General features: G+C 40.0%; 1 protein-coding gene across 1 annotated transcript in view; it reads right to left on the reverse strand.

Moving 5' to 3' along the window:
* Positions 1-12048, reverse strand: part of LOC109919294 (protein delta homolog 1) — a 20376-nt gene extending 8328 nt beyond the window's left edge. The window contains exons 1-2 of the mRNA XM_048599656.1: positions 12017-12048; positions 10142-10214 (exon numbers count right to left, since the gene is read on the reverse strand). Of these exons, the coding sequence (XP_048455613.1) occupies positions 10142-10214; positions 12017-12032 (89 nt within the window). The 5' untranslated portion in view covers positions 12033-12048. The remainder of the gene's footprint in view (positions 1-10141; positions 10215-12016) is intronic.
* Positions 12049-13128: the final 1080 nt, after the last annotated feature.

Below are 13128 nucleotides of genomic sequence, written 5' to 3' on the forward strand. Positions count from 1 at the left end.
TCCGAAATAAATAGGGAGAGAGTGGGAGGCGGATAGATGCAGTGGGATCACTGATAAATTGTTTTCAGAGCGAAAAAAAATGTAATCTATTTATTGCAATTCAATTAAACAAGACTAGAATAATAACTGGAAAACTGAAATAGCAAAACAAGTATAATAGCTCAAAGTTGTACAGAGATGCGGACAAGAATTATAAATAATCTTACTGCAGCAGGATAATCAAATAATTTGTTCTCAATCATGAAGAACTTTGTAAGTTTATGCACGCTTGTACGAATCTGCTAGCAGAGGAGAAAGCAAGACGCAAGATTCTTAAAATCCCCATTGGTTAAAAATAAAATAGATAATGGAAATATTAAAATAGAAATTCTTTAAAGACAAAAAGGACAGATATTAGATTTGGAAACAAGGTTAAACATTAATTACTGAAGACATAAGAATGTAAAATAAGAATATTTCTGCACTACTGCTTAAAAAAAATCCTGCTAAAATGGGAAAATGCCTAAACCATCGCCTGGCCATAGGCCAAAATTATTCATGTAATATTAACATGATTATCTGAAATTCTACTACTTTAATTGACGAATTATTTAGAACAAAGAATAATACAGCACAGGAACAGGCTTTTTGGCCCTCCAAGCCTGGACTGACACATTTTGCCATTCCTAAAACTGTCTTCACTACAGGATCCAAATTCCTCTATTCCCTTCGTATTCATGTATTTGTATTCATGTGCTTCCTGAATGCTGCTATTGTGTCTGCTTTCAGCACCTCCTCTGGCAGTACATTCCAGGTACCAACCTTTGTGTGAAAAACTTGCCTCATACATCTCTTTTAAACTTCACCACCACCACCGCCCCCCACCCCCCCAACCCCCCCCATCCCCCGCACCCTTAGCCTGTCTCCCCTAGTAATTGAACCCTCCCCTCTGGGAAAACACCTCATACTTTCCACTCTACTCATGCCATTCATAACATTATAGATTTCTATCAGGTCGCCCCTCAGTCTCCTGTGTTCCAGTGAAAACAAACCAGTCTATCTAACCTTTCTTCATAGCTAAAATCCCCCATACCAGACAACATCCTGGTAAACCTTTTCTGTACCCTCTCCAAAGAATCCACATCCTTCTTGTAGTAGTATGACCAGAACTGTACGGAATATTTGTTTGTAAAAAATCTCACTAAATTTAAAGCAGGGCTTAAGGTAAATGATTTCAATATTCGTACAATCACGGGAAAACAGAAGACTTTAGATGTTAGTACAGCTTAGATGAAGATATATATTTTAATTAGTCAATAGGCTAAAATTAGTAATTGACAAGAGAACAGGTTTTAATGTTAAAATTGCAATGTTCATTATTTATTGTTCACTTCATGGGGTAATATGCTTTATTGAAGAACAAAAGTATGTGAGGAGTGTTTTCAAATATAAAGAATTCTACTTATGTTGAAAATTCGAATATGTCCCATATTACGAAAATTTCACAATCTTTTATGTTCTTTTCTAGACCCCTGCTATTTTAGATTTAGAGAGGGACATCCATACGGTCAGATTTCCAAAATGAAAAGGGAGATACTTAGTGAAATGACTAGTATATAAGAAAGGAGTTTGTATAAAGTTATCCAACATGGCTTGACCTCTAAAACTAGAGGTCACTGTTTAAAAGGAAGGATTGCTCATTTAAGACAGAAATGAGGACAGTTATGTTTTCTTAGAGAGAGTGGAGAGTCTTTTGGACTCTCTTCCTCGGTAGACAGTGGAAGACAGAGTCTTCAAATATTTTTAAGGCAGAGGTAGAGGTTTGTGGGTCCTGAAGTGATTTAACAGCCCAATGCTGGTTCTGCACACCATCCCACAGGTGGTGGAGGTGATTTTAATGTAGAAAATAGAACACAGTACACACAGGAACAAGCCCTCCGGCCCACCATGTCTATGCCAACCATGGTGCCATTCTAAATTAATCCCATTTGCCTGCACATGATCCATACCCATCTCTTCCCTGCCTGTTTATGTGTCTGTCTAAATGCCTCTTAAACATTGATATATTACCTGCTTCTACCACATCCCCTGGCAGTGCGTTCCAGGCACCTACCTACCGCTGTGTAAAAAACTTTCCTTGCACATGTCCTTTAACACTTTCTTCCTTCACCTCAAAGCTATGACACCCAGTATTTGACATTTCCACCCTGGGAAAAATACTCTGACTATTCATCCTATCCACGCCTCTCATTATTTTATATACTTCTATTAGGTTGCCCCTCAGCCTCTGATGCTCTATTGAAAACAATCCAAGCTTGTCCAGCCTCTCCTTACCTCTAATACACTCCAATCCAGCAACATTCTGGTAAATCTCTTTTGCATTGTCTCCAAAGTCACCACATCCTCCCTTATAGTGTCATGACCAGAACTGCATACAATATTCCAAATGTGGCATAACTGAAGTTTTATACAGTTGCAACAAGACTCGCCAACATTTGTAGTCAATGTCCCGACTGATGAAGACAAGCATGCCATATGCCTTCTTTGCCACCTTATTTACTTGTGTTGCCACTTTCAGAGAGCTATCGATTTGCACAAGATCCCTCTGTATATCCCTCTGTAGATCCTAAGGGTCCTGCCATTTACAGTATACTTTCCTCTTGAATATGATCTCCCAAAATGTGAAGAGGTCTTGGTAGGATATCCCATAATTTCACATGCTCCGTCTTTGCACTTGGTCTCCATCTGGGTCTCTCAGAAATACTTAAGATGTTTGGCTCCTTCACTGGAGGTGGCTTAGTTTTTGTAGCTGCAGTTATAATGATACTCAATCAGGCAGGCGATGGTGAAAAGTAGCAGTAAATATACAAATGTGAGCTTCTATTTGCAATGAGGTATCACCTGTGCCAACTTTGTCCCCTTGGAAGCTGTTTGTCTTTATTTACGTATCGGTGAAGGGCTATTTGTGGCTTGCAGCGAATTACCTGGTCCATAGCTGGAGCGGTTGATGGAAGATCCTGGGAGTGATAGTACCTCCACCACTGGTGAATGCCAGATAGCACAGTGCCATAAAGGCGTACATAATGAGGTGAGCAGCGGAGAATTGTGTGAGATAACTCGCTAGAACTCACAGAAAGAAGCCCTCCCTGAAACTCTGCAAGTTTAACAGCCAATTTTTGGTAAAATGTAGCCTGTTAACTCTTTCTCCCTGCACAGATGCTGCCTGACCTTTTGAGTTTTTCAGTACTTCGTCGTTTTTTTGTTAACTGAAACTAGGGCTGAACATAGTCTAATAGATGCATGCCGCACTATCAGAAAACATCAGGTCTTTGTTGCATGACTCACTGGTGGGGAAAAATGAAAGTGTGTTGGAAGAATGAAAGATTATCTGCTGAAACAAATGGTCAATAAGGGTTTGAGCATTGACAACAGTCAGATATGTTGTAACTGGAAAGAAATGGCAGCATCACCTAATGGAGAATGCTCTCCATTTGTCTGGATGAGTGCAGCTCCAAAAACACTCAGAAAGCTCAATGCCATCCAGAAATAAACAGTGCAATTGATAGACAACCTATTCACCACATAAGATACTTTCCGGTATCACCACTGATGCACTGTAGCTATAGCCACTGTGTGTACCATCTACAAGATGTACAGTAATGACTCACCATAGCTTCTTCAACAGCACCTTCCAATCCCATGACCACTACTGCCCCAGAGGAGCAGGCTATGAGCACATGTAAAGTATTCTCCAAGTTACATACCATGCTGTCTTGAACATAAGAAACTGGAGCAGGAGTAGGCTGCATAGCCCATTCAACCCTCTCTACCATTGATGACGATACCGCAGGATCAACTCCATTTCCCACTTTGGTCGCCACATCACTTAATTGTTTCCTAGAATCCAAAAGTCCTTCAATCTCAGCCTTGAACATATTGAACGAGCACCCATCCACAGCCTTCTGGGATAAAGAATTCCAGAGATTCACAGGCCCCAGTGAACAAATTCCTCATCCCATGTGAAGTGATCTAACACTTATTCTGAGACTCTGCCCTCCTAGTTTTAGACTGTCTAGCCAGGAGAAACCGTAGGCTGTATTTTACACTTGAAGTGATAGTTTTGCCCTTCCATGTAAAAGTCCAAGGCAGATTCACTTCTTCTTCGCCAAATCGCCCTGAGCCAGTAAACAGACGAATACTTTTAATTTGTTACAAGTGGGATGTCTGCCCAACATCGGGAACTAGTCCCACCCCAGAGAGCTCCTAGCCAGTAATGGAGGAGTGGCATGGACTTGTCCCAGCAGTACCACTGGCGGCAGTATCCATGGCTGGGATTCCTGCGAGGCCAACAGGAAAGCACTTAGCACTGAAGCCGGGATTTCGGGTGAGTCTGGGGTCTTACCAGGATGACAGGCCCTGGTGAATGGGTGATGAGTGGGCTGCGGGATAGGCCAGAGTTAAAAGAAGGGAATAGGAGCATTGTTCACACCTTTGGCCGGGGGTGGGGGGGGGAGGTTCTCTGGTGGGCACAGACTGCTCATCGAGGAGACAGCCTCCCATCAGCTTGTTACCAATTTTGTAGCTCTATGCAAAATTTGGAAACAACTTTAGCCATGAAGCTGATGACAAATGAGTTGTTTATTCTCATCCGTCACACTTCACTAAATTGAATGACTTAACTTCCGAAGTTGGACAATTAATGCAAATTGCGTTAGGAAGCAGTGAACTTTTTTCCAAAAAAAGTCATCATTTGATCATGATTATTGGACTAAATGTTAAGGTTTTTGTCCTGCAGCTCCATATTTGATTGAAACTTTTCTTTTATATTTCCTATTACATTTTACCAAGCATCTTTGTTTTCTTTTGCTAGTGTGGTGACCTGCCATGGATAACATGGCTGAAGTGGTGGATGGAGAACCTTAACTGGCCAATGGTTGGCCCCAGGAGCCTCAATTGTCCCACAGGCGCTGAGCAATGGTCACATGTCACTGACCTGACATCCAATTTTATACTACCCCTCACATTGCCTGAATTCTGCATATCTGACATCTGATGTGCACAATTTAGCCCAGACTCTTAATGCCTACCATCTTAAGCTCCCTCAGAACCCTTCATATTTCACTTAGATCTAAACTTGAGACAGTATAGGCCCAATTACTCAGCTTCTCATCATAGGACAATTATTTCATTCAAGCAAAGTATACCTTCACTAGGTAGAGATGAAAACATCAGACAGTGTTCCAATCATCGCCCCATCAAAGCCCTGTACAATTCTAAGAAGACTTTTCCACACATGTACTGCAATCTCCACAACATTTTGTTTGCTTTCCTAACTGCTTCACAAATTTCTGTAATTCTTATACATTGCCATCAATTCAAGATTGCTGGTTTTAAATCCTGAAATTCTCTATGTAACAGGACTATGGCTGTACTTCCACAAAATGGCCTGCAGCAGTTCAGGAAAGCTGCTCACCACACCTTGTCCCTAAGGACAATTAGGGACGGACTAGTCAGTTACATTCATGCCATGAACATCTGAAAATACTGATGAATATCAAGGTGACAATAGTTATGTCATAAATACCCTGCAATGACGACAAATCCATTCTCCAAAAAGCAAGATGAGCCTCTAATTTTTGAGTTCCACATTCTCTAGAGTTGGGATATTATCAGAATTACTTTTGAAGGAATGTCTGGAGCAGGATTTATTAATCATTTTGCCTCTGAAACCTGCCACTGATGTTATAAAAAATGAACACCCTGTATCATAAAACGTGTTTGTAACATCCCTGTTACTGTTTATCAATAGTAAACATAGACATGACAGGTTCAACGACTTCATTCTGTATTCAATGATTCTATTGAAAGTTGATCCAGTTGATTTTTCACAATTCATATACGAATGATCTCATCCATCAAACTGTTCTCCAACAAGAAAGGATCTGTCAGGACTACATTTAAGAATATCATGCATGAGTCCCTTTAATAAGGAACTGGTAGAAACATACAGACACCCCACTGTAAAATAGATACATGTGACCAACAGCATGACTGCCATTGACATTGTCTAATGGCAGTTCTGGAACAATATCTCCAGCAGCATTACATCTGAACAACTGATTGTGTTTAAACTGAAACAATTTATGTAAAAATGTGATTAACTCTGGCACATTAAGATTAGAATTTGCATAATGTGGAGGATTAACTGATATGCTGCATCATCATGTAAAATCATGAGAGGGATAGATGAGGTGAATAGCCAAGGTCTTTTCCCCAGGGTAGGGGAGTCCAAAACTAAAGGGCATAGGTTTAGGGTGTATGCTATCAAATTTTTAACATTCACAACTATACTGGAATTAAAATATTAACTTTACATGCTTGATAGGACTCTTAATAGTATTTTGTTATTAAAAATATGGAAAGCAAGCAACTTTATTTAACAAATTCTCTCATTTTTGCAAATTTAACTGCATCACTGTTATTAAGGTAAACCAGGGATGTGACAAGTAGAGAGGACAATACAGAAGATTGACTATTTGAAGAAAATATTTGCTTCTTTAAAGAAACATAATCATAATTTAATGCTTTCAACCTGCCATTTATTTATCCAGGAATCAACACCTGAAAATCAAAAAATTCAAATCGCTTACTTCAGATGTACAATATTGTCTATCAATTGCATCTCCAGAGGGACCTCAAGCAGAGTATGTTCTAAGGTCTGTCAAGCTGTCCACATAAAATCAATATCCATAGCAGTGCAATCCTAGTTAAAGCCAAGCAGCCCACTACTGATCCAGATATGCTGACTGGCAAACAATATTCGTAGACAATAGGCTAGTACGCAGAATTAAAACTAAATGCCTTGTAAAAATATTCACAAAAACAATAATAGCAATGTGTCAGTGTAGGATGCTTGGTGATTTGCTTTGAATAGTTCTGAAACAATCAGAAATGATCACTGCTTAAAAAGAAAATTCACCACTTCCCAAAATTGACTGTGTGTTCTCTTGAAGGATGTCACCATTAAAAATGGCTACGGTGATCCATTAATCTATACTTTAGCACAGACATTAATTTCCAGCTTTCCTTTCTGCAGCCTTCACCTGGTCACCTTCCACCCCACAGGCGTAGAACTCAGCTCTTAAATACAAAGTCTTTTCAGCATCACCTTCTCTCGATCTACACTGGAACTGTTATAGAGATATACGGTACAGATACAGACTCTTTGGTTCAACTCTTTCTGTTTAAGCCTTAAAGAGATTCGCATTTCTAACCTGACACTTCCCACACAGCACTTTTTAAACCATTTATAGTGTCAGAGATTCATACAGGATGGAAACAGATCCTATGGCCCAACTTGTCCATGCTGACCAAATATCCTAAACTGAACTAGTCCAATTTACCTGCATTTGACCAATATTTCTCTAAACTTTTCCTTTCCAAATGTCTTTTAAATGTCATAATTGCACTTGCCTGTGCCACTTCCTCTGGAAGCTCGTTCCATGCATGCACCATCCTTTGCACGAAAAAGTTGCCCCTCAGATCCCTTTTAAATCTTTCCCCTCTCGCCTTAAACCTATGCCCTTTAGTTTTGGACTCCCCTACCCTGGGGAAAAGACCTTGGCTATTCACCTCATCTATGCCTCTCATGATTTTATAAAATTCTACGAGGTCACCGCTCAGTCTCCAACGCTCCAGGGAAAAAAGTACCAGCCTATCCAACCTCTCCTTATAACTCAAGCCCTCTATATTTCTGTGCTTTTCTGTAATTAGACCCTCAGGGAACTACTCTATGAGAAAGAAACCTTATTTCAACAAAGATCAAAAAGAGGAAAAATGTCTTGACTCACTAGGTAGGTGGAGCAGAATTTTTTCACGGTTTCTTTCATTCACATGCTACAGCTTCAGCAAAGGTGGTGGGGGGTGTGGGGATGGGGAGGGGTGCTGGTTGTCTTGGGAACTCCGGAAAAATGCTGAAAGGCAGAAAGCCCTGACAAAATGATGCTCTGTGAAGAGTCATCTAGGCTTGAAACATTAGCTTGCTTTCTCTCCATGGATGCTGCCTGACCCACTGATTTTCAGTATTTTTTTTCTTTTCAGCTGAGAAAATGAGTCTCAGTTTAATCTTAAATAATATAAAATTGAAAAGTTATTGACTTCAGTATAAAAGAAATCAGGAGTAATGTGCAACTCCAATTGGCCACATCAACTGGAACCATGTTCAATACTCTTGGGACAATGAATCTAAGTCTCAGTATGATTTAACTCAGATCTCATCAGAATGCTGCACTGTTTAATACATGCAAGGACATCAGAGACGTAATACAAGTGAGGCAGAGAGGTATGGAGTCTTAGCAACTGAAGGCATAATACTAATGGACAAGTGATTAAAATGATTGATGTTGGTAAGAACCAGAGGAGTACAGGTATCTTGGAGGGCTTACAGGGCTGCTGGAAGTTACAGTGATTGTGAGGGGTCATGCTTTGGAGGGATTTGTTAACAAGGATAATAATTTTAAAATCAGAGTACAGGTTAACCTGGAGGCAGTGTAGGCCAGCATATAGAAGGGTTTTGTGCAGATATACAGTTGGAAGATCATCTTGGAGTCAAGTATGACACCAAAGTTGTCAACAATTTGGTTCAGCCTCTGACAGTTGCCTGGGAGGATGATGGAATCATTCAAAACCATACTTTCATACAGTCATAGTAGGATATTTAATACCAGTAGCTGGAGGCCCGGCCTTCCCTGGGAGCAATAACCCCAGGGACAAGGTCCTGCCCAAGAAGTGCTCCCAGTCAGTCAGAGACTTACATTTTGACTGAATGGCAGCCTCACTGAGGAGGGATGGCTACTACCAATACAATATCAACACAAGGCCTAGGATCATTGCTGGCTCCAGGCCACAGTTGCATGATGGAGGTTATGGGGGTGAAAGTCACAAAGGGTTATAGGGTTAGTAGAATTAGCAGCAAGGGCAGGAAAGTCCCTCAGTGGATCCCTCCTTCCAGATAGAGTTCCACAATCAGGTTGCTCAGTGTTTTGAATGATGGACATCTCCAGAGTCTGTAAGTGACACCACAGCAGATTTGCATGTTGTGCTCCTCCACAGCAAAACATTGTCTACCACTTTGTTAATAACAGCTGTGACAGGATGAGGCCCTGATGTTGACACTGACTGCCCACTTAAGGGCCTGAAATAATGGCAGGGTAAGAAGTGGGTGCAGAATATATTAATGAGAGGTGTTCCAGGAACAGTCTTCAATTGCATGGAAAGGTTAGAGAAGGTGGGTTTGTTCTCAGTAGAGAAGGTTCAGAGGAAATTTGTTAAGGGTCTTTGTGGGTTCAGTTAGCTCAGTTGGTAGGATAGCTGGTTTGTGATACAGAGTGATAGCAACAACATAGGTTCAATTCCTACACCGGGTGAGGTTACCAGGAAGGACTGTCTGCTTGCCTGAGGTGAGGCTACCCTCAGGTGAAACCACCAACACCAGTCATATCTTGTTAGTGAAAGAGTAGTCCAATGGTGTGGTAGGGCTACAGTTACTTTACTGATAGGAGCCCAGAAAGAGTAGCTAGAAACTGTTCCTCTCATTGCAGAACAGTCAAGGACACAGATTAAAAGTGATTGGCCAAGAAACTAGCCAATATAAATAAAACAAAACCCAAAAGATCTGCCAATGCTGTAAATCAGGAACAACAACAAAGTTGCTGGAAAAGCTCAGCAGGTCTGGCAGCATCTGTGAAGGAAAAAACAGAGTTAATGTTTCAGGTCCGGTGCCCCTTCCTCAGACTCAATATAAATAAAACCTTTTTTATGTATCAGCTAGTTACTACCTAGAGTGCACTGCCTGAGAGTCTGGCAAATTCGAATGATGTAAAATAACTTGGTTAAGTCCCCCATGGGAAAAGTAGCAGCATCATGGGGTTAGGGAACTAGCTATAATGTTTTTGTGGACAGCCAATATGGATTCCACAGGCCAAATAGCCTTCTTATGTGCTATAACTACTCCTAGATTCAATGTTAACATTTAACTAGTCCAGTGCTGCACAGCTTAGTCAAATGACATCAGTTTGTAATTATAAACAAACAAGATTATCTTCTTTATAAATCTGGAGCTTAGATAACATTCACCAAGTTGAACATATAGTTGAGTTTGTACCTGCATTCACCAGTGGTCTCACAGAATCCATTTAATGAATGACAGCCATGTTTGCACTCAGTTCCTACAAGTACTGAAGAAAAATGTAAATTAGTGATTGCCCAACTAATAAGCAGAGTTACCGTTCCTAGAAAACATTTATATATATTACCTCTGAAGTTTCTAATGTATTATTTGATTTCACTGTGTACCTATTACCACTTACAGTGGACATTCAATATCAAAGATCGCAAAGGTTTAATTATTCCTCATGCACTCCTTGTACCTTGAGGGTACAGTTAGATTGGTTACCCAGTGATCTACATTTTGTTTTAATTTAAGTCAATTTTATATTTAAATCCACAGAGTTTAATTCAAAGAATGGACTGAATTAAAAATGAGGTTGTTTGGCACTAGAGATCTGATGTTCCACTAATCAAGTTTAAAGAAATTTAAATATGGATAAAAAGTTGTGGAATGCCAATTAATCGTTTGTGTTTGGTATTCTGTTGAGCTTTCATATTCTTCAAGAACAGAAGTAAAAGTCAATGAAAAGATTTAAGAAGTCATTTTAACTTGTAGAATTCTAAGAACTTTCTAGAATTGCACAAGCACATCAAAAGGTAAGTATATAATTCCATCTTAGACATGGCATTAGCAGGGGTTGCATTGGAAAGGATATGGGAAGGAGAATGTTAGCACTGCAGGAATTTTATATTTAAATTTATTGTAAAATTTATAGTTGTCATGGTACACGAGAATAAAAGAGGTCCAGGAAAACAAGGAGAACTGAAGGTTTATTAGTAACATTGTAGTCAATCTGTCTTCTGCAATAGAGTCAGCCACCTGTGAATACCAATGCAGCAATGCCTCTGATTGCTTATACTTACCTGAGAGACTGCTGGTGAAATGCACCATTCGGGCTACGAACTCTGTAATGACAGTCAACTATTTGCATTAGAGTACTAGTTGAATTCAAGATTATTATTATCCTCAACATTTATGTCTTAGAAACCCGAAATAGCTTGAGCGGCATTTAGAATGTGCCAGTTTGGGACTGTATTATCGTGACACGTATTACTATGTCCTTGGCAATGTTTATGAATATTCTTTGTGAAATACTACGTGTGTCACACAATAATGATAAATATATTTCCCACTTGTGCTGTTCTCTCTTCTAACTCCAAAAATCCAAACCTTTCTAAACAAATAAAAACAACATCGTTTGCTTAGATGACTCCTTGGTTTCCCCAGCAGTTGTGTTATGACCTTATTATTATCACTGCATCAAAAAGGGTCGGTCCTTCTGCTATATGATCTCATCTGCCTTTGAACCTGTAACATATATTCCCTGTTCTTTTTCATTCCCACTTCCCTGTTTCTGTTGCTTAAAATTAGTTATAATTCTAATTTTTCTCCTTCCGACCAAAGGAACTCTTTCTTTCACCAAAGCTACTGAGAGTTCATAGCATTCGTTGTTTTTATTTCAGATTTCCGGCAACTAAAGCTAAAGAGTTTTGAAGCTCATTGTGTGTCTGCTGTACAGAAAGCTCTACATAATCACGCCTGGACCCTGGTCATTAGTAATCGCTGTTACCTATCGATGCTGAAACATTTCCCTTTCAATACCACAAATAAAATTTTTAGACCTTGATATCAGAAGTGTGACAAGATCTTTATTACACGTGTTTTATGATGAAGCCGACAGAGAACAATGTGACTCCAGTACCAAAATAAAATGTATGAGAAACAGGCATTATCGCTGGATTTGTTAAAACTACGAACGTCAGCTAAGTTTCCGTCATCAAAACTGCTTAGGAAAGATGACCATAAACACATGGAAAAAGGTACAAAGTCAAGCGAGACGGTGAACGTTTGAAGCGTTTTAATACTGACCATAAAAATGACACATTGTATATCGTTGCGATGGTGTGATTGCGGCAAGGCGCCAGCACATTCACTTCCAAAGACACAAGGTGGCAGGTTATCATTCTCTCACTGGGGCTGAACAACATCTCAGCATTGCTAAGGTCAATGCATGTCCATCTTCCTTCCCCCTGCCCCCATTTCTCCATTTTAAAAGGCTGTTTAAAATATGGCTTCAACTCCTGGTTAACATTCTCCTCCAAACTTTCTACAATGTCATGTTGCTGTGTTTTTCTATAGAAAGGGATGGGATGATCAACAGATTTCTATCCACCTAATCTGGGGGACAGTGGATTCGTTCTTGGAAGCTCATTGTGTTCCGGTCGCCCACATTAAAAATCCAAGGAGCATCATTCTTAAAGAAATGTCAGTTTCATTGGATTTGTCTCCACCAGGAATGAACAATCTCATACATATACTGTCTGGCCACACAGCGGCTGAGTTCATTTTTTAAGGCTAGTGGTGTCTATTGTTTTGTTTTAGTAACGTTTTGCTCCATTGAGATGATGAAATCCTCCAAAATATCACTTATTCTTCTTTATCGATCCTAACAAACAGATCTGAACATGTGGGTCTAAGAGGTGCACCGCATGTGTTATTAAATGCGAGTTCTGTTTTACAATATCATTTCCACTCTTTCTAAGAGAAGCGTCTTTGAGCCAATATAGTTCTGCCACAGGTCTAAGCAGAAAGGGTCTGCTTATATCCTGGCAGGATAATTGAAAAAAAATCAGCGTTGTGAACTTTAGCATCCAAGATTTGATATTAACAGATGGAGTTACTTTAGTATGTTTCCAACCCGTGAAAATCAATTCGTTTCTTTAAAAAAGTTCGTTTGATCTGAGTGAGCCCCAGGTGCAGAATTGCAGGTTTCCCACTGGGGAGAGAGTGTCTCTCACTGTCTCCAATGTCCACGGGTCATCGCGGACACCTTTGGTCCCCAAGGGAAACACATCAATCCGAAAGGCTGAGTGGCTCGGTTAATGTAACGGTCCTCAATCAGAGCCTGACATGACACGGGACATAACCGTTGAATAAAGTCTCCATTTACCTTGAGTGAAGGCGCCGGCAATGAGGGTCAG

This window comes from Rhincodon typus, chromosome 8, assembly GCF_021869965.1.
Source record: "Rhincodon typus isolate 14 chromosome 8, sRhiTyp1.1, whole genome shotgun sequence".
In the NCBI taxonomy this organism is placed as follows: domain Eukaryota; kingdom Metazoa; phylum Chordata; class Chondrichthyes; order Orectolobiformes; family Rhincodontidae; genus Rhincodon; species Rhincodon typus.